This window comes from Cricetulus griseus, chromosome 2 (genome assembly GCF_003668045.3).
Source record: "Cricetulus griseus strain 17A/GY chromosome 2, alternate assembly CriGri-PICRH-1.0, whole genome shotgun sequence".
Classification (NCBI taxonomy): Eukaryota; Metazoa; Chordata; class Mammalia; order Rodentia; family Cricetidae; genus Cricetulus; species Cricetulus griseus.
In genome coordinates, this window is record NC_048595.1 from 321,032,600 (window position 1) to 321,051,666 (window position 19,067).

The following is a 19,067-nucleotide window of genomic DNA, read 5'->3' on the forward strand; positions in this document are numbered from 1 at the left end:
ACAGAGAAACCCTGTCTCAAAAACCAAAAAGAAAAAAAAAAGACTGACAGGTGAATTCTCTGCTCTGGCTGCTATTCAGCTGTTTCAGGAGGCCACTTACTTCCTATCATGGAGAGCAGACATGTGTCTCTTCTGTGAGACCACCTGGATCTGAAGCCCAGCTCCACCATGCTCTGGTGATGTAGTCTTGGAGAGGTCATTTAATTTCTTTAAGTCATCAGTTTCTATAACTATAAAATGAGCAAAAAAACAGAAGTTGTAGAGACTCTGAAGAACTCCTATGGAAGGCCTCACCCTCCCTGGGGTACAGAAAGGTTATGGGATAGGTAGGGTATTAGTGGGGGTGTGGGGGGCAGGGGAGGAGAAGAGGCAGAGGGAACTAGGATTGACATGTAAAATAATCTTGTTTCTAATTTAAATAAAAAATGGAAAGAGAAAAAAATGTTGTAGGATAGAGAAATGCACATAAACCAAAATAAAATCTGGTCTGCTGACTAATAAATGCTTAGTAAGGTAAATGGTAGCTACTTTGATCACTTTGTTGGTGGTAGTGACACCGAGTAGTGGTATCTAAGGTCATTGGGGATTCTGAACTAGGAAGAGGGTTCTCAGAGGTGGAATGGAAGAACAGAGACACCAATTATCCCCCAGATATCAATTGGTTAGGGGCTAGAAAAAGGCCTGTGGTAGCTAAGTTTACTGGGTAAATGCCTTGAACTTTCTCTTTCCCTGCTGCTCCCTGACCACCCTAATAATTACCACCCTCTCAAAGTGTTTTCTATATTTCTTTTTTATCTCTCCCTTCCCCCATCCCCTCACTTAAATAGGGTTTTCTGTAGCCTGGGATGGCCTCAAATCCTTATAACCTTGAACTGGCCATTTTCTTACCTCTATCACCCTAATTCTGAAATTATGGGCATATATCCACAACTGTTCTATGGGGGCCTGGGGGCTAAATTTGGGGTTCCATGCATGCTAAGAAACCACTCTACCAATTGAGGTGCATCCAAAGGTTTCAAAACTATCTCTAAGACAAAAGGGACCCCAAGCTGGTGTTCTTAGTTTTGCTCTCTTGACCAGGATGCTTTGTCTTTTAAAGTTTTTTTTTGTTTAACTTGAGCCAGTTGTGAGGGCAGAAAAGGGGCTTCTACCTGAGCTGTTAAAACAGCAGTCCTAAATCACCAGGGTGAGAGACAACATAATCTCCTTCCATAGGAAGATCAGGAGTATACAAGGAGCCTCTGAAATTCAACTAACAAGACTGCTGAGCCTGTCACCTCCTGCCCTAGTTCCCAGTTTTGCAGACCTCCCATCTGCTGGAGCAGAGCTCTGTGCCCATACCAGCATGCTCCAACACTTCTCCTAGTCACCCACAAGGACAGCTAGCAAAGTGGTATCTAGAGTGAATGCGGATTGTGGCATTCCCAGCCCCTCAGAAGGAGAGACTAGACACTGGCAGAATCGGTCAAACCCTTGAAACTGGCTTCATGTCAATGGGAAGTATCACAGCACCACAGTGAGACTCTAAGGGCTGCAAAACTGGCCCATGCTTGTCAGGAAATGCACTGGGCCATCCTGGGGCAGGGCTCTCAGTTATTTTTGGCCAAGATGGTTGGTATGCAAAAAGAACTTCCCCTTTTTTTTCTTTTGCAGCACAGATCCATAAATGCTGAGCAGTTCACAGCATTTCTGTCTAAGATCAACCTTTGGAGTGCCTCTCTGCCTGCCAAATTGCCAGTGCTATTAGAGTGTGATTACACTGCTTGGCTCTGAGCATTAGATAATCCTACCCAGCTGGGCTTGCTCTGGACCTGGGATGGCTCCAGCCATCAGCTGTGTCTTTTTAGTGGCACTTTTTTCAACCAGCTGTGAAGCCATCGCCTCCTCAGATCAGATGTGCATTGAGGTGAGTCCAAACTATTTGTCTTCTACCCAGCTGACACTTGCTGAAATTTCTGAGATATGGCAGACAGACTCATCTGAGCCTTGGTTTTAAGTTTCAACTGTTCCAAAGAGGATGATGGGAGATAGCAACAGGGTTTGGTGCAAAGAGCAGACCCTCTCAATCCTGATGCCTAAACCATGAGAGCTGTTTGTGCACCTTCCCAGCACATGGCCATTCACCACGCGGTCCTTTGGTTTCTTGGTTGTCATAGTGAAGACTTGTAAAGACAGGCTCATACCAGGTTTCAGAACATTTAAAGGATCACTCTGAATGAGAATGGTTTTCTCCTCCAGTTGGACACCCTTCCTCCTGTCTGTTAGAATAACCCACAGGAGTAAATCTGAGAACCAAGCCAACTCCAACCTTCTGCTTTGAACTGTAACAATATTTATCAACCAGTGGAAAGTTGTAGAAAGAAGAGAGAGAGAGAGAGAGAGAGAGAGAGAGAGAGAGAGAGAGAGAGAGAGAGAGAATAGCCTCTATCTTTTGCCATCTTAAAATGATTCAACCTTCCTCCCACTGTTCCTGACTCTGGTATGTGGCCAATCCCACATGGGCATGCTTGACAAAGTGTGCAGACAGAAAAGGGTGGCTTGGTAAGTTGCTTTCCTACTTTGGGACCAAAATGGGAATATAAGACAGGGATGTCTAGGGGCAAAATGAACCTGAGACCATAGTTAGAAGTCAGACCAATGATCTCAAACTCAGGGCAAAGACTTGCCAGACACAGGTATGAATCAAAGGACTTGAATGAAGTCTGGAACAGAAACAAACAGGAGCTCGTTAGCCACGTATATGAATGGACTTGGGCTGTTCACAGACTAAGCAGAGATAGGATACCCAGGAAAAATCAAGATGGATGGTATATTAATTTCCTCAGGCTTCCAGAAACAATGTTACAGAGTGAGGGTAATTACATAATAGTAATTTATTGTTTGTCATTTCTGGAAGGTAGAAATCCAGGATCCAGGCAGTGGCAAGGTCATCTTCTTCTGAGCACTTTCCTCTTGGCTTGTAAGTGGCTGTCTTCTTGAGTATCCACAGTGAGCCATGTCCCATGCTTAGCTGTGTCTAATTTTCTCTTTTTAAGACAATAGTTGTGTTGGATTATGAACTACCTAGATTTCTTTATTTTACTGTAATGTGTCTTCAAAGGCCTTGTCTCCAATTATAGTCACATGAGACACAAGGTCCTGGGAGTTAAGGATTCAGCATAAGAAATTCAGGATTGGGAGGATGGGAGACAATTCAGCCTATAAAAGAAATAAAAGAAGAAAGGGACTTTGTCAGCCCCAGCTTCATTTAATTCAAGTTGGAGGGTCAATTTCACATACCCTGTAGATGGTGTAAGGTGATTGGGTTGGGGACATCACCTTCTCTGTGATCAAGGACAAATGCTAGTCACTTGCTGACAGCATCCCCAGATAGGATAAACCTCCTAGTAGTTCCACAAAACTAGGCTATTTGTAGTGCTCTGTTCTTAACTTGTTAGTTCAGCTCTAACCTGTGCCTCCCTTCTGAGACCATAATGAATCCAGGAAGAGCCAGCTCTGCAGGGGGAACTTCCAGCAGAGCTACGGAAGCAGTCTAATCACCCATGGAGGTCACCAGGCCCCAAAGTTGCCAGTTCCCTTTTGTGCATGGCTCCTGCTTTGGCAGACGGAAGAAAAATGAGGCAAAAAGAGAGGAACTGCCTATGGTACACCTTCAGTTCTATGCCTTTCAGGCCATGGGAGTAGGGCTCAGTGTCCTGGATCTCCAAAGGTCCAGTGAAGACTTCCCTTTCAGATAGACAGGTGAGGGTACAATCCTTTAATGCAACAGTCCTCACTTCCACCCAGTGGCTGCCCTCCCACACATGTCTATTTTTAAATAGCCTAACAACCCATTCCATGAACATTAGATATCTCTATGTTCTCTTCACTCTTCTCTCATTTTTCCTTCTAAGCAGCAGAATTCTAAGGCTGTTTAATGCATGAATTTAATGGGAGCATGTTTCTCAGGGTTCCAGACCACTATGCTACAGATTAGTGGGAGCAAGCAGAACTGGCTAGGGGAAATGTGTGCCTTTTAGTTTCACATGTAGTCCTCTCCTACATTCAAATCACTCTGGCTCTACCCATCCTTCTCCTTGCTTGCTTTTTTTTGTCACCCCATTTCAAGTGTAATTAGGCACTTGCTGCCTGTCTGTTCCTATGACTCACTATCATGAGCTTATCTTGCGTAGTGTAGTAATAAGGGTTTTGTTTAGGTTTTGCCTTCTTTTAAGCTTATTAAACTTTTGTTGAAGCCAAAAACACATACAGAAAGTTCACAAAGCCCCACATATGCAGTTAATTATGTTTCACCAATAAACACATCCAGGTATTCAACATACAACTCAAGACACAGTACGTACTCAATACTTCAGAAACCCTCACGCCTCCTCCCAGTCATTAGTTTCTTAAAGACATCTTGTCTTATAACTTCTATCCTCGTGGTTGCTTAATTCCTGTTAAAAAAATAATTTTATACAGTAGGGACCATATGGTAGGAACTCTTTTTGCCTGGCTCCTTTTGCTTGACATTAAATTGGTGACACTTTCTGATGACATTCATAACAGTCATTTGTTGAGTCCTACTGTTATGTGACACTCTGTTGGGTAGAAGACCCCACCATTTATTTATTAGTAGGAAACTGCATTGTTCATAATTTTTGGAAGGTATGTATGAGGGTGGTTTTGGACTTTCTTGATTATGCCTTTCTTTAGTAAACAAATCTACAGCTTTATGTTATATTAGTACCTGAATAGATAAAATTTTCAATAGTATGTGTGTGTGAGTGTGTGTGTGTGAGTGTGTGTGTGTGTGTGTGTGTGTGTGGTGTAGTAGTAGTAGTAGTTGTTGTAGTTGTAGTAGTAGTAGTAGACATTGCCAGCTTTATAAAACATTGCTACTAATTAACAGTCATTGGCAGTGTGTGTGACTTCCCATTGCTCCAGAGTCTTGTTAACATTTGATATTAAATGTGAGCCATCCTGATGGTTGGGATGTAGTATTTCATTGGGACTCAATTTTTATTTCTCTGATGAATTATTAAATTGACTACATGTTCACAGTTGTTTACATACTTCCTCTCTTCTTGAACTGCCGAGAGTCAAACTCAGTGCCACTCTCATGCTAGACAAGTATTATGACACTGATACCCCCCCCCCGCCCTCTACAACTAATTTGTGTGTGTGTGTGTGTGTGTATGTGTGAAGTGTTTAAGTCTTTTGCTCATTTTCTCCTTTGTGTCTTGATTTGATAACCAATATGATCTTCTACTCTGAGACTTCCCTTTTAACTCTCCTAAAGACATCTTTTGCCAAATCAAAGTTCTTTATATTATTGTAACTTGATTTAACATTTCTCCCCTTAATTTTCAGTACATTTCTGTCCAGTTTATGAAATCTTTGTCTAGCTTCCCACAGTTTCTTCTGGAAGATTTATTGTTTCAGTTCAAAACTGATACACATATATGTGTGTGTGTGTGTGTGTGTGTGTGTGTGTGTGTGTGTGTATGCATGTTGGGTAGAAGTCAGAATTAATATTTTAATAAAAATTTTTGCTTAAGAAAAGTTCCAACCTACACAAAATTCTGAGAAAATTAAAATAAAAATTCATGAACACTCCACACAGAATCATCTGTTGCTAAATGCCCCATGTCCTCTGTATGTGTGTAAGAAAATTACAGCTGTGACCAGGCCTTCAGAGACTAGCAAATAAGCAGACTAGCTGGAATCCAGTGCTCTGTAATTGCTACTGTTACAACATTTTCAATGCACTCTGAAACAGTTCCTCCCACCTACAGGCTTATTCCCCATCCTCATTTCAAATGGGCTCATCTTGGTCACTCTGTCCACTCAAAACCAGGGTAAGATAAAGTCCTTCTTGAAAAATTTCTGTACTCTAATAAGCCCACACAACAATCCAAATCAGATCAAATAAAACCCGATTAGAAAGAGCTCACATTTAATGGATACAAGGCTCCCAGATTGCTTTCCAGCCACCCTTGCCCTCGGGAAGGAGACAGGGGAGACCGGAAAACCAGGGTCTGTTTTCTGGGGGTCAGTTTAAACACCCTGTGGGTGTGGTCTTGAGCATCTCTGGGGGAGGGGTCATCATTTGGTGGGCTTTCTGAGATGTGGCAAGGTTTGGAGAAGAGACGGGGGAGGAGTCTTTGGATGGAACTTCCACCAGAACATTCCAGACTCTTTGGGGATATGGATGCCAGGGGCTGGGGTGAAGCTTCCACCATAACACTTCTGTTTCTAGGAATAGGGTGGGCTTCACTTGGCAGTGCCCTCTTTGGAAGAACTTCAAATTCACATGTGCACGAGCTTCCCAGGAACTTTATCCTTGCCTGGATATTCTCAGAGCACACCTTCAGGAGTGTCTTGTGCCCTAGCTACGGCTGGAAAGAAGGTGGACCCAGGCAACACGGTTAGTGTGTGAACTTAGACTTAGAGGCAAACAGACTAATTCTGTAGAGCAGGGCTTCTCACCCTTCCTAATGCTTCAATCCTGTAATACAGCTCCTCATGCTGTGGTGACCCCCAACCATAAAATTATTTTCATTGCTACTTCATCACTGTGATTTTGCTACTGTTATAAACCATAATGTAAGTATCTGATATTCAGGATATCTGCTATGTGACCCCTGTGAAAGGGTCCTTCCACCCACCCCACCCCCAAAGGGATTGTGACCCACAAGTTGAGAACCACTGCTGTAGAGGAGCAGAAAACAAAGCAGGGTTAATTGGACTGTCCTTCACCTGGAGGAGTCAGCTTGACAACACAATTTTAGGGATGTGCCTTCCTTGGAGGTTTCATTTCATTTGTTGGTTTGTTTTCTGAGAATAATCTTTGCTCTGGAATTTAGCTTACCAGTCAAATTGCTCCTTCTGATCAAGGTATGATTAAAGGGCTGGGGTGGGGGTGTCAGTGTTTCCAAATCCTCACGAGTGCATGTGCCCAGTGTACTAGATGTCTGAAAAGGTGGGAATGAGCATTGGAATGAAATCCAAAGGCTTCCAAATTAGAAAAATGTCTCAATGCTAGGAAGAAGAGAAAATATAGTAGGATGGGAGGCAGTTGAGGCACAGCAGAAACAAAATAACATCCTGATTGAAAAACTGCAAAAGGAATGCCTGGAGGGAGAGGGGATTGCAAATACAAAGGAGCCCTGCTCCAGGTAAAAGAGGCCCAGCTCAGTGCCAAGCTGAAGACAAAGTGGCTGGCACAGGTCCCAGTGCACTGCGGGTCCTAAACAAATGCTTCTTGACACAGAGCACGGTGTGTGCTGTTGCCTGCATCTTAGTGGCCAGCTCTGCTGGCACAGACATTCACATTAAGAAGGATGGGCCCTGTCTGCAGTGCAGCCAGCCAAGGCAGAAGAGTGAAAAGGCAACTTTGGAAACTGTCCATCTCAGAAATAATAATCACGTGGGGCTCAGGGAGCTGTGGCATGGTGGATGTCTGCCTGGGAGGAAACCCAAAGCACGTGGTCCTGGTAGCAATGGAGCTGTCTGTTGCTTCCCGAATCCTCTGAAGGATGCTCATTCCCATGTTCTATGACCCTATGCTGTGCTGCTAGAATTCACCCAAAGCTTTGACCCTAGTCATGGTGGTGAGCAAGACACAGGCTCACTGTTGCATAGCTTCTACCAAAATGCAGCTTCTACCTGAACTCACGACCAGGAAACACATAGAGCTCTACACCATAAAAGATGTGCTGGCACACATGAGCCTACACTTTGTTTTTCTTTCAAAGACAGACAAACAAAAAAAATCAGTGTCCTAAGAGGCTGAAGCATCTTGGGAGTAGAGGAAATCTGTGGAAATTTGACAACAAATGAAAGCTATGACTGCAGATTGGAAAAACAGAAAATTATGTTGGAGGCCATCGTGGCAGCAACTGACAAAATTATGGACTGCAGAATAATAACAGGAATCAATGTTAAACATTCTGAGTTTGATAATGGCACTGTGATTGTGTGTCCTTATTCTATTCTTTTTTATTCTTTATGTCTTTCAGAGCATGCCTCCCAATCCCACCCATCTCCTGCCCCACTCCCAAAGTAAACAAAATAAAATTTACGACAAAAAGAGGGGGAAACAAAGAAAGAAGGGGGAAATCTCATGGGAGCTGTAGTGTGACACAGAAAGTCACGCAGTAAACTTCTTTATACATATATTTTTATACATATTTATCAAAAAGAATCATTGGTCTGGTTCAAGGCCCAGGGTCTCTGCTGCACCATCTACTCTGGACCCTCATTGGGACTCTTCCTGGACATCCCCTTGGTGACATCCCAACCCCCAAAAGCCCCACATGCTCCAGAAGACCACAGATGGGATGGATGTTGGGGTGGGCCAATATGTAACCCTGGTTCTGGGCCTGAGTAGTTGCAGTGTTGGTCAGCCCACCAGCTTTTTCTCCTGTCTTCACCACTCCAGCACTGCCCTGGATAGTTTTACCCCTTGGAGCAATGAGCAAGGGGAGGGAGCCAGTTCTCTGGGGTCATATCCTCAGGATCCATTCTCCATGCCTGCACCTTCAGGGCCAGCTCTTTTGTGTTGCCCAGTTGAGGTGCAGAGGCCCCTCTCCTGAGTGCTGCAGCTGATGAGGGTCAGGAACAGCTCTTCTGCTCTTATCACCTCCGGGTCAGCTCTCCCACCTGCCTCAGGCATTGATTGTGGGAACAGCATCTCTTCCCCTCCCACGCCACCACTAGACAACTGAGTAGCTCTCCCATGCTCACAATCTCTGCCAACAGGATTGGTTCTATTGTACTGCCCACACAAATGCAGGGCCTGCTCTCCTGAGTGCCGCAGCTGGTGAGGGTCCCCTATCTGCTGCAAGTGGTGAGGAGCAAAGGGAGAAGAGAATCTTTCTCTCACTCATGCTGCCACATGGCCTATGAGAGGGGAGTGACCTGCTCTCCCATTCTAATGCCCTCAGGGCAAGCTCACCCATGCCCCCTGTGAACATGGTCAGCTCTATTGTGCAGCTCAGGAGAGGTCTCCTGAGCTCTTCAGCCAGTGAGGGGCAGGACCAGTTTTCCCTAGTGTTATAACCAGTGAGGGGTGGGACCAACTCTGCACAGCCCTGTCCTTTCAGCCTTCGGTGGTATCAGGAACCACAGACATCAACAAAGACCATGGATTCATCAGAGCCATGAACTCAGCAGAAGTCCAGGCCCAGACATCACCATGGCCCTGAGTGGCAATGAAACCACACACCTCAGCCCCCTCATTGTCTTTTTCCCCTCTTCAGATATGCCTCTGTCCACAGGACATGATCTATCCTCTCTCTCTCTCTCTCTCTCTCTCTCTGTCTCTGTCTCTCTGTCTCTGTCTCTGTCTCTGTCTCTCTCTCTCTCTCATCACTCCATACATTTTGCTCACTGTAGTTGTTCTGTCTGACTGGCACTGCAAGGCTGAAGTGGACTACCCCAGGCCCACATGTGGGTGTCCTCCTTGTCCCACTTAAAGTGTCATGGCTCTGGGTAGGATCGTGCTTCCTCACCACAAGGAGATCATAGCAGTGTCCAAAGGCCCTGGGGTTGAAGACCTCTCTAGAGCCTGGGCTAGAAACTCCAGGCTTCGATTTGTTGAGTGTGGCCAGTCCTAGCCACAGGGCATGGGGCAGGGATGTTGCTCATATGTCCTTGTTCTTAAGGCAGTCTAAAATGAATATATGTAATTTACAAAACTTTACATTCAAAAAGACTGAATAGGAGTGATTGTATGTGTGTGTGTGTGTGTGTGTGTGCACATGTTCATGCCTTAAAAAATAAAAACAAGGTTCTCCTTTAGTTTACAGCTAATAGCCACTTAAGAGTGAGTATATACCATGTTTGTCTTTATGGGTCTGGGTTACCTCACTCAGACCCAGAAAGACAAGTTTGCACTCCTTCCCACCAGCAATGGAGGAGCATTCCCCTTTCTTCATATCCTCTCCAGCATAAATTGTTTTTTATATTAGCCAATCTGATGGAGTCTGGGGATGTACATAGGAGAGCAAGAAAAGAGATACCTTAATAGAGGGAGCCATTATAGGTTTAAAGAGAAATCTGGCACTAGGGAAAGGTCCAGAGATCCACAAGGGTGACCCCAGCTAAGAATCTAAGCAATAGTAGAGAGTCTACCTTAAATGCCCTTCTCTGGTAATGAGATTGATGACTACCTTATATGCCATCCTAGAGCCTTCATCCAGTAGCTGATAGAAGCAGTAGCAGACACCCACAGCTAAACACTGAGCTGAACTCCTAGAATCCAGTTGTAGAGAGGGAGTAGTGATGAGCAAAGGAGTCAAGACCATACTGGGGAAACCCACAGAAACAGCTGACCTGAACATATGGGAGCTCACAGACCCTAGTTTGACAGGGGAACCAACATAGGACAAAACCAGGCCCCTTGAACGTGGATGTCAGCTAGGAGGCCTGGGCAGTCTATAGGGCCTCTGGCAGTGGAACCAGTATTTATCCCTAGTGCATGAACAGACTTAGGGAGCCCATTCCCCAAGAGGGATACTCTCTTGCCTAGATACATGGGGGAGGGCCTAGGCTCTGCCCCAAATGACTTGACAGACTTTGATGATCCCTCATGGAAGGCTTCACCCTCCCTGGGGAATGGATCGGGATGGGATGGTTGGTGAGGGACATGAGAGGATGGGAGGGAGAGGGAACTGGTATTGATATGTAAAATAAAATTGTTTCTAATTTAAATAGAAATTTTAAAAAAGAAAACCCTCAGAAACAACTAACCTGGCTCATAGGAACTCCCAGAGTACAAAGCAACAACCAGGGAACCAACCTAGGCCCTCTACATATATGTGACAGTTGTATATCTTGGTAAGCTTGTGGGACTCCTAACAATAGGAGTAGGGGCTGTCCCTAATGCTTTGGCTGGCTCTTGGAAACCTATTCCTCATTCTAGATTGCCTTGTCCAGCCTTAATACAAGGGGAGGCACTTAGTCTTACTGAAACTTGATATGCCATATTTCATTGCTACCCATGGGATGCCTGCCCCTTTCTGAACAGAAATAGGGGAAGAGTGGATGGGGAGGGAATGAGAAGAGAGGGGAAACTGTGGTTAGGATATAAAATAGATTAATTAAATAAATTTTTCAGTCTAAAAATCAACTGAAAACTATCCAGTGATTCATATATGTTGCTAACTCTCATGGTCATAACAGTTTCTATTGTAAAACTCTGACTTCAAGAACTGTAGTAGGCATCTGTGTGTGGAACCCAAAACCTGTTTGGTTTGAAATTCTACCTAACTCTTGTCATCACCCTTCCTCCTAGAAATCAAGGGTAGCAGGGTCATTGCTATGTCCATCTACGTGGATATTTGTAGAACACGCTTGGTTGTCTTCCTGCTTGGTCCTGTCAGACCCTGCCTACCTCTCCTTTTTTTTCTGGGGTGAAAGAGCTATTTCACTTCCTTGCCTTTCCTCTTTCTAGAAGCTCCCTGGGCTCCTGGCTCAGCAGAGTCTTTACTTTCTGAATCCCATTAGTGCAGTAAAGTGCTTAGAAAGCCCAGAGGAGGCTGAAAGATGAAATAATTTCAGTGTCCTGGGCATGTATATTCAGAAGGGGAAATCGGTAGCCTTTCACTGTAGTACTATAATAGAGCCAGACAGATTGAGGATTCCCCTTTCTCCATATATACGTCAAGTCAGATGTGCCAATGGGGACTAGAAAAGAAAAATGTCTGCTCCAAGCTAATATGAACCACAGCAACATTGAGCCCACAGCTGTCCACACACACAGGTTCTCTCTGGGTGAGCCATATTCGCAGGCACCAGGCACAGTCTTGTAACATGTTTTTCCCCAACAGTCAGCTAAATCTCGGTTGTAAATGCAAAGTGTGCATTTCAAGGACATTATGTGGATGGATTTGTGACAGTGCCTAGAGGACTTTGGTTCTCTAAAAATGGAGAATAAATTACAGGGAAATACAAATATGGCATTTTCATCATCAATGGTTGTAATAGCTTCACAGCATAGAAGGAAAGCACTGGTTTTTTGTAGGTGCTCATGCTTAGTGGTGCTACAAAAGTGTGCCACTGAGCAGGAAATGGAGTTAGGCAAAAAGTGATTAAAATGGTGCCATATAGAGAGCCTCACCATTCAGGAAAAAAGGAGGGTATGTGTACTTCTGCTTCCAGCCATGAAAATCTGTTTGTAGTCAACAGTAGGAAGGCAGCTGAACAAGAGTGTGTTGGGGCAACCTAATGGACCACTGGAGAGCAAGTGTGTAATGGGGGATGTCCTTCTATATGCTATGAATATGTTTTCTCTCATAAAGCTGTTTTGGCCAATGGACAGGTGGGATGTAGCCAGGCAGGAAGGATAGGCAGGGCTATCAGACTAGGAGAATTCTGGGAAGAGGAATGAAGAGAGTGACTCTCAAGGGAGAGATGCCATGTAGCTGCTGAGAGAGAAAGAGGTCTGGGCATCACAGGTAAGCCAAGACCATGTGGTGATACACAGATTAATAGAAATGGGTTAATAACTAGGAGAGAGCTAGCCAAAAAGAAGCCTGAGCTATCAGCCAAACAGTTTATAATTAATATAAGCTTCTGTGTGTTTATTTGGGACTAAATGGATGTGGGACCAGGTAGGACAGAAACTTCTGTCAACACATATGTGGTAAGGAAAGACCAGGAGATAAGTGGTTACATGAGTTCACCTAGGATGTGAGACAGTCTAAGCACTGGTGCCCATCTACTTGAGAAAGTATCAATAATGTTTTTCTTAGCTAGGAGTCTCCTTAGGCAGAAAACACAACATCAGACCTTCCTACCTGTCTCACCCTCAATCTCACACACACACACACACACACACACACACACACACACACACACACACACACCAACTATGGATACTATAGCAACACCAGATCTACCATGACCATACAGTTCTGTGGACTTCTGATGAATATCTTCCCATTTCTCCTTAGTTCGAGATCTGTATTTTGGATTAGAGATTTAAGAGGCAATGCCTGTTAGATTTCAGGATGTTGAACTATGTTAGACACAGGGTGGGCCCAAAGAACCACAGTCTGGTAGACACAACCTGGAGATCCAAAAAGGGGAAGTCATATTTCAAGGTTGAAGCACCAAAGATCTGTGCTATTAGTTTTCCTTTTAATATTGGGTTAAGAAAATTTGATACAAAATAGTTACCATAACTTCCAAATGCCGGTTGCTCACTTACCACTTAAGGACCATGAGCGTTTGTCTGCAAACTTGTCCACTTAGTTCTCCCTCCTCCCCTCCTGCTCTGTTTGTTTGCACTCCTTGTTTGTTTGTTGAGATAGGGTTTCACCCTATCTCAAACTGGCTTAGAACTCACAGCAGACCTACAGTTTCAGCCTCCCAAGTGCTGGAATTATGGAATGATTTCTTTCTTTTTTATTTTTTTCAGAGTATGTTAAAACAAATCTCAAACCTGTCATTTCATTTTTAACATCTAAAAAATTTAAGACCATTTCTTTTATGTAATCATGTTAGCCACTAATGTTAGGAAATTCATACCCCCTGCCGAACTCGTTATTTCTCACTTGTTATTTCTCAGTATCATCAAATCCTGTCTTCAAAATTTTCTGGTTGTTTATAAAATGTCTTTTCCTAGCTTTTTAAAAAATCATAATGTAAATGAGGGTTAATCTATTACTTGTTTTTCTAAGTAATTATGCATACCTTTCTCTTTTAAAATAGCTTTTAAAGTTACTTTCTGTGCATATGCAACCATGTGAGTATACACCATGGCATGTGGGTGGAGTCAACTTGCAAGAGTTGGTTCTTTCTATCCTATGGGTTCCAAGGGAGGAAAGCCAGGTTGGCAGGCTTGGTGGCAAGTGCCCTTGCCCACTGAGTGGTATCACCAGTCTCCCCCTCATCTCTTAACAAAAGTTTTCTCCCCTCTTCCTCCTCATTCTCCTCCTCCTCTTCCTTTGCCCCCTACCTTCCCCAGTTACTATATAGAATGTTCCACTTTCTGTATTTGGGTAAGAGCTACTTTATGATGTCTTAACTTAAATCAGCTGTGTCACTCACTTGTAGACACCAAGTCTTGACTAGTTTCCAATTTATTCATTCCTTGATTTTTGGGAACTTGTTTTGGGCAAGAATATTTCTGTGGGGTTCCTCTAGGGAGTACCATATTTTGTTCAACTATACTCACACTTACAGTAGTGTGGCTATTGACAATCTTTTTCTCTCTCAGTCCAGAGGATTGAACTCAGGTTTGTTCATGCTAGAAAACACCCTTGGTTTTTGTTTGATTGATTGTTTGTTTGTTTGTTTTGTTAACATCATCATTAAATTCATAATCTTCCTGACTGTCTCCAGTGTGCTTGAACTAGAGGCGTACTCTTATATTTTGGCTTACAGCCAATGCCTTGCTAACAAAGTGTGTAATTTTCTTAATATCATCTAATCCCATCATTCAGAGTTCTCTGATGGACTACAAATGTCTTTTACCAACTGATTTATTTGAATCATAGTCTAATCAAGAGTAAATGCTTTATTGTTATTCTTTGTGGTAGCTTATTAAAAACCTGTAATGAATATGATTGTGCATAAACATTTTGTATTTTGTTAGTATATTTTTGGGAAAGATTACTAGACATGGGACTGCTTCTCAAAAGGTAAATCATACAAAATTTTGCTAGATAGTGAATCAAATTACTAAATCCAATATTAATTTGTATTGCTTTTCCCATCAGAAAGAAACCAACAAAACATACAACTGTGAAAATTTGGGTCTCGGTGAAATTCCTGGCACTCTACCAAACTCAACAGAATGTTTGGAATTCAGCTTTAATTTCTTGCCTACAATTCAAAATACCACCTTCAGCAGACTTGTAAATCTCACCTTTCTGGATTTAACCAGGTAGGTATTTCAGCTCCTCGAATGCTCTTGACATTTTACTTAAGCAAAACCATGCTGTGCATCCCAAACATCTCTGATACCTCCTATAGGGCCACAGATAAGCTGCTGTGTATTTATCCTCCCCCAAGCAACACATTTCTGGTACTACGATGATTGTAAATTAAGGCCAGTCAACTAGGAGGAAAGTATTCTGATCCCCAGCTCTGTTTCAGATACTCTTTAGGAAGGTCTAAAGCAGTTGTCTCAACCATTGGGTGGCAACCCTTTTGGGTGTAGAATGACCCTTTCAAATGGGTCGATTGTCAGATATACTGCATATCAGATATTTACATTGCAATTCATAACAGTAGCAAAATTGCAGTTACAAAGTAGCAATGCAAATCATTTTATGGTTGGGGCCACCACAACATGAGGAACTGTATTAAAGGGTTGCAGCACTAGGAAGTTTGAAAACCACTGTTCTAAGAGGTATTGATGGCAAAAATGAAAACAAATCTTGATTTAATATTATGCTGCTTGTATATTTATCTTTATATGTTAATATGTAAGGATAAATACAACTATGTTAACATAGTTGGCTGTTACTGGGCAATGCCATTTTAGAAGAAACTCATAGATCCCTTGATTAAAATTGTTTTGTTGTCCTTTGTTCATTTGTTTCGTTTTTTGGCTTTTGTTTTGTTTTGTATTGTTTTGTTTTGTTTTTGAGACACAATCTCTCTATGTAGTATTGTTTCTCCATGAATTCACTATGTAGACCAGGCTGGCCTTGAACTCACAGATGTTTGCCTGCCTTTGCCTCCTGAGGGCTAGGATTAAAGGAAGGCAAACCCCTACATCTGGCTTCTATAGCATTTTATTTGTTTTTGAAAAATTGAATTAAGAATTCCATTGTCTGTTCTAGAGGCAGACTCTTGATTCTAATTGCTGAAATATAGCCTGAAAGTCAGATCTGAATGCTGAGCCAATGTTTGAGAACAAAGGGGCAGAAGTATCAACAGCCAGTGAGGGCATACATGTGGGAAGTAGGGAAAGAAGGCTGATGCTTTCCTGACATTTGTAGCAGTTCTCCACACTCGTCTTTCCATTCCTACAGAGTGGGAGAGCATGCCACCATTGCAATCCTTCATGTTTACAAGTACCACTGGGAGATACTATGGCCAGCATCACCACTCAGTTGTGGGTAGATGAGGAACCATCAGCATGCATATGTGCCAACAAAGGGGCATGTATCCATGTGCTCAGGTGTGTGATCAATCCAGGATTTTCAGGTGTAATATAAGGATGGTGTTTTCTGAGTCTTTCCTGTTCTTCAGTTCAAGGAGCATTTTCCCATATATCCTTTGACCCACAATAGTTCTTCATAAACTCCTTTTATATTTAACTGATGAAAGAACAGCAAGACTATTAGCTCATTGGTAGACTGTGTGTTCAGCATGTGCTAAGACTTGAATTCAATCTGTACTAACCAACCACCCCAGAAAGATCAATAAATGTTGTATCACATATATATATATATATATGTGTGTGTGTGTGTGTGTGTGTGTGTGTGTGTGTGTGTGTGTGTACAGTAAATTATACAATTAAATCACTGGGTTTTTTTCCTTGCAATCATAAAAATCCCTGATTGTTCACTCTAAAGGGCCAGGACTATAGAGTAAATTTTAAATCAGAATATTCAGAACTAAGGTTATTCATCAACTGAACAAACTATTCTATGTGTGTGGAAGAAAGTTCTCCTTTACTTTGCACTGAGGTATGCTATTTTGCTATTGCACACAATGGATTCCTTAAACCCATTGCTGTGCTGATGTTTGTTCTTTTGTCCTTATATAAGTGATTGCTAAATACTCTTATTTCTTTGAGGTGCCAGATTTACTGGATACATGAAGATACTTTCCAAAGCCAACATCAGTTAGACACACTTGTGCTAACTGCAAATCCCCTGATATTTATGGCAGAAACATCACTTAATGGACCCAAGTCACTGAAACACCTGTTCTTCATCCAAACAGGAATGTCCAGTCTTGACTTTATCCCCATGCACAATCTGAAAAACTTGGAAAGTCTCCATCTTGGAAGCAACCATATCTCTTCCATTAAGCTCCCCAAAGACTTCCCAACAGAGAAGCTGAAAGTTCTGGATTTTCAAAACAATGCTATCCATTACCTGTCTAAAGAAGATGTGGGATCTCTACAGCAGGCCACTAATCTGAGCCTTAACTTAAAGGGAAATGACATCACACGGATAGAGCTTGGGGCTTTCAAGTCAACTATCTTCCAAAGTTTGGACTTTGGAGGGACTCTTGATTTGCTGGTTATATTCAAGGGTTTGCAGAACTCCACTGTCCAGTCTCTCTGGCTGGGGACCTTTGAGGACATTAATGATGAAGACATTAATTTCTCTGTGTTTGATGGTCTCTGTGAAATGTCTGTTGAGAGCATGTACCTGCAGAAGCATCACTTCTTCAACATCTCATCCAATACATTCCACTGCTTCACCAGCCTCCAGGAACTGGACCTTACAGCCACTCACCTGAAAGAATTACCCTCTGGAATTGTGGGACTAAAAAGCCTCAAGAAATTAGTTCTCAGTGCAAATAAGTTTTCTAACTTGTGTCAAATCAATGCTGCCAATTTCCCCTCCCTTACACACCTTTACATCAAAGGCAACACGAAGAGACTTGATCTTGGTACTGGCTGTTTAGAAAACCTAGAAAATCTTCATCTGCTGGATCTAAGTCATGATGACATTGAAACTTCTGATTGCTGCAACCTGCAACTCAAAAACCTGTCTCACTTACAAAGCCTAAACTTGAGCTATAATGAACCCCTGGGCCTAAAGACAGAGGCATTCCAAGAATGTCCTCAGCTAGAACTCCTGGATTTGGCATTTACCCGGTTAAGGGTTAATACTGCACAAAGTCCCTTCCAGAACCTTCATCTTCTGAAGGTTCTAAATCTCTCCCACTGCCTCCTTGACACCAGTAATCAGCATATCCTTGATGGCCTGCCAGTGCTCCAGCATCTGAACTTACAGGGAAACAACTTTCCAAATGGGAATATCCAAAAGACCAACCCACTTCAGACACTGGAAAGCCTAGAAATCCTAATTTTATCATTCTGTGATCTGTCCTCCATAGACCAGCAAGCCTTCATTAGTCTTAAGATAATGAATCATGTAGACCTAAGTCACAACAGGCTGACATCCAGTAGCATCGAGGCTCTTAGTCATCTTAAAGGGATCTACCTCAATCTAGCTGCCAATCACATTGGCATCATCCCATCTGGTCTCCTCCCCATCTTGTCCCAGCAAAGAACTATTAATTTAAGAGGAAATCCCCTGGACTGCACTTGCTCAAATATTTACTTTTTAGAATGGTACAAAGAAAACATGCAAAAACTTGAGGACACAGAGAACACTTTTTGTGCAAATCCTCCATTGCTGAGGGGAGTCAAGCTATCTGATGTCACACTGTCATGCAGTATCACAGCTGTGGGCATTTTCTTTCTCATTGTATTCTTGCTTTTGTTCACTGTTGTGTTGATTTTTGCAGTGAAATATTTTCTCAGGTGGAAATACCAACATATTTAGCTCAAGGTTTCCAGAGAAGGCAGATAAATGTGTTCAGCAAAATTGTCCCAAATAAAGAAACTGTCATCTACAGGTGAATAGATTCAATTGGTTCCTAGTCCTGGCCTGGACTTCACTGAACTTTTCTGAACATGTCTCACTCATATGAGTCTCCCATGGTGCTGGAGCTAGAGGACCAGGCACTGCTGTGAGACATAGGTCACTTCTACCTGTGAAATGTGACCCACATTCACTTAAGCCCCCAAAACAACCCCACCCATCTGAGAAAGGAGAGCATCATGCATCACCCACCCCCCCCCCACCCCACCCACCCCCCCCCCGCTGCCCAACCCAGCTGTGCTGGGGCCAATCTTGTCCCTCCACTCTCTTTCTCTTATATTTCTGACATTTTGCTTGAGGCTGAGCTCTCTGTAATTGAGCCATTTGGGAAAGTTAGGCCCCAGCAAAGTCTCAGTGCTCATTTTAAATGACAAAGGGTAAAAAATACAATGAATTTAAAAGAAAAGACAGAGTAATAAATTCTGTTCTAAACTAGATTCTATTAGTTACCACAATTATTTGCTTTCTAAGGTCTTGAGAAGCCCCTAGGGTGCC

At 42.9% G+C, this 19,067-nt stretch overlaps 1 protein-coding gene across 1 annotated transcript; it reads left to right on the forward strand.

The window, feature by feature from the left end:
• The first annotated feature begins 1,816 nt into the window (after positions 1 to 1,816).
• Positions 1,817 to 18,473, forward strand: Cd180 (CD180 molecule). The gene is made up of 3 exons (XM_027401580.2): positions 1,817 to 1,906; positions 14,712 to 14,878; positions 16,745 to 18,473. The coding sequence occupies exons 1-3, from the start codon at positions 1,817 to 1,819 to the stop codon at positions 18,471 to 18,473; spliced, it is 1,986 nt and encodes a 661-aa protein (XP_027257381.1).
• Positions 18,474 to 19,067: the final 594 nt, after the last annotated feature.

Bases quoted from the DNA above. Each gene is read 5' to 3' on its own strand.
- Cd180 (XM_027401580.2), top strand. From the start codon at position 1,817: ATGGCTCCAGCCATCAGCTGTGTCTTTTTAGTGGCACTTTTTTCAACC. The intron at 1,907-14,711 runs GTGAGTCCAAAC...TTTTCCCATCAG, and splicing joins CAGATCAGATGTGCATTGAG to AAAGAAACCAACAAAACATA. The intron at 14,879-16,744 runs GTAGGTATTTCA...TATTTCTTTGAG, and splicing joins ACCTTTCTGGATTTAACCAG to GTGCCAGATTTACTGGATAC.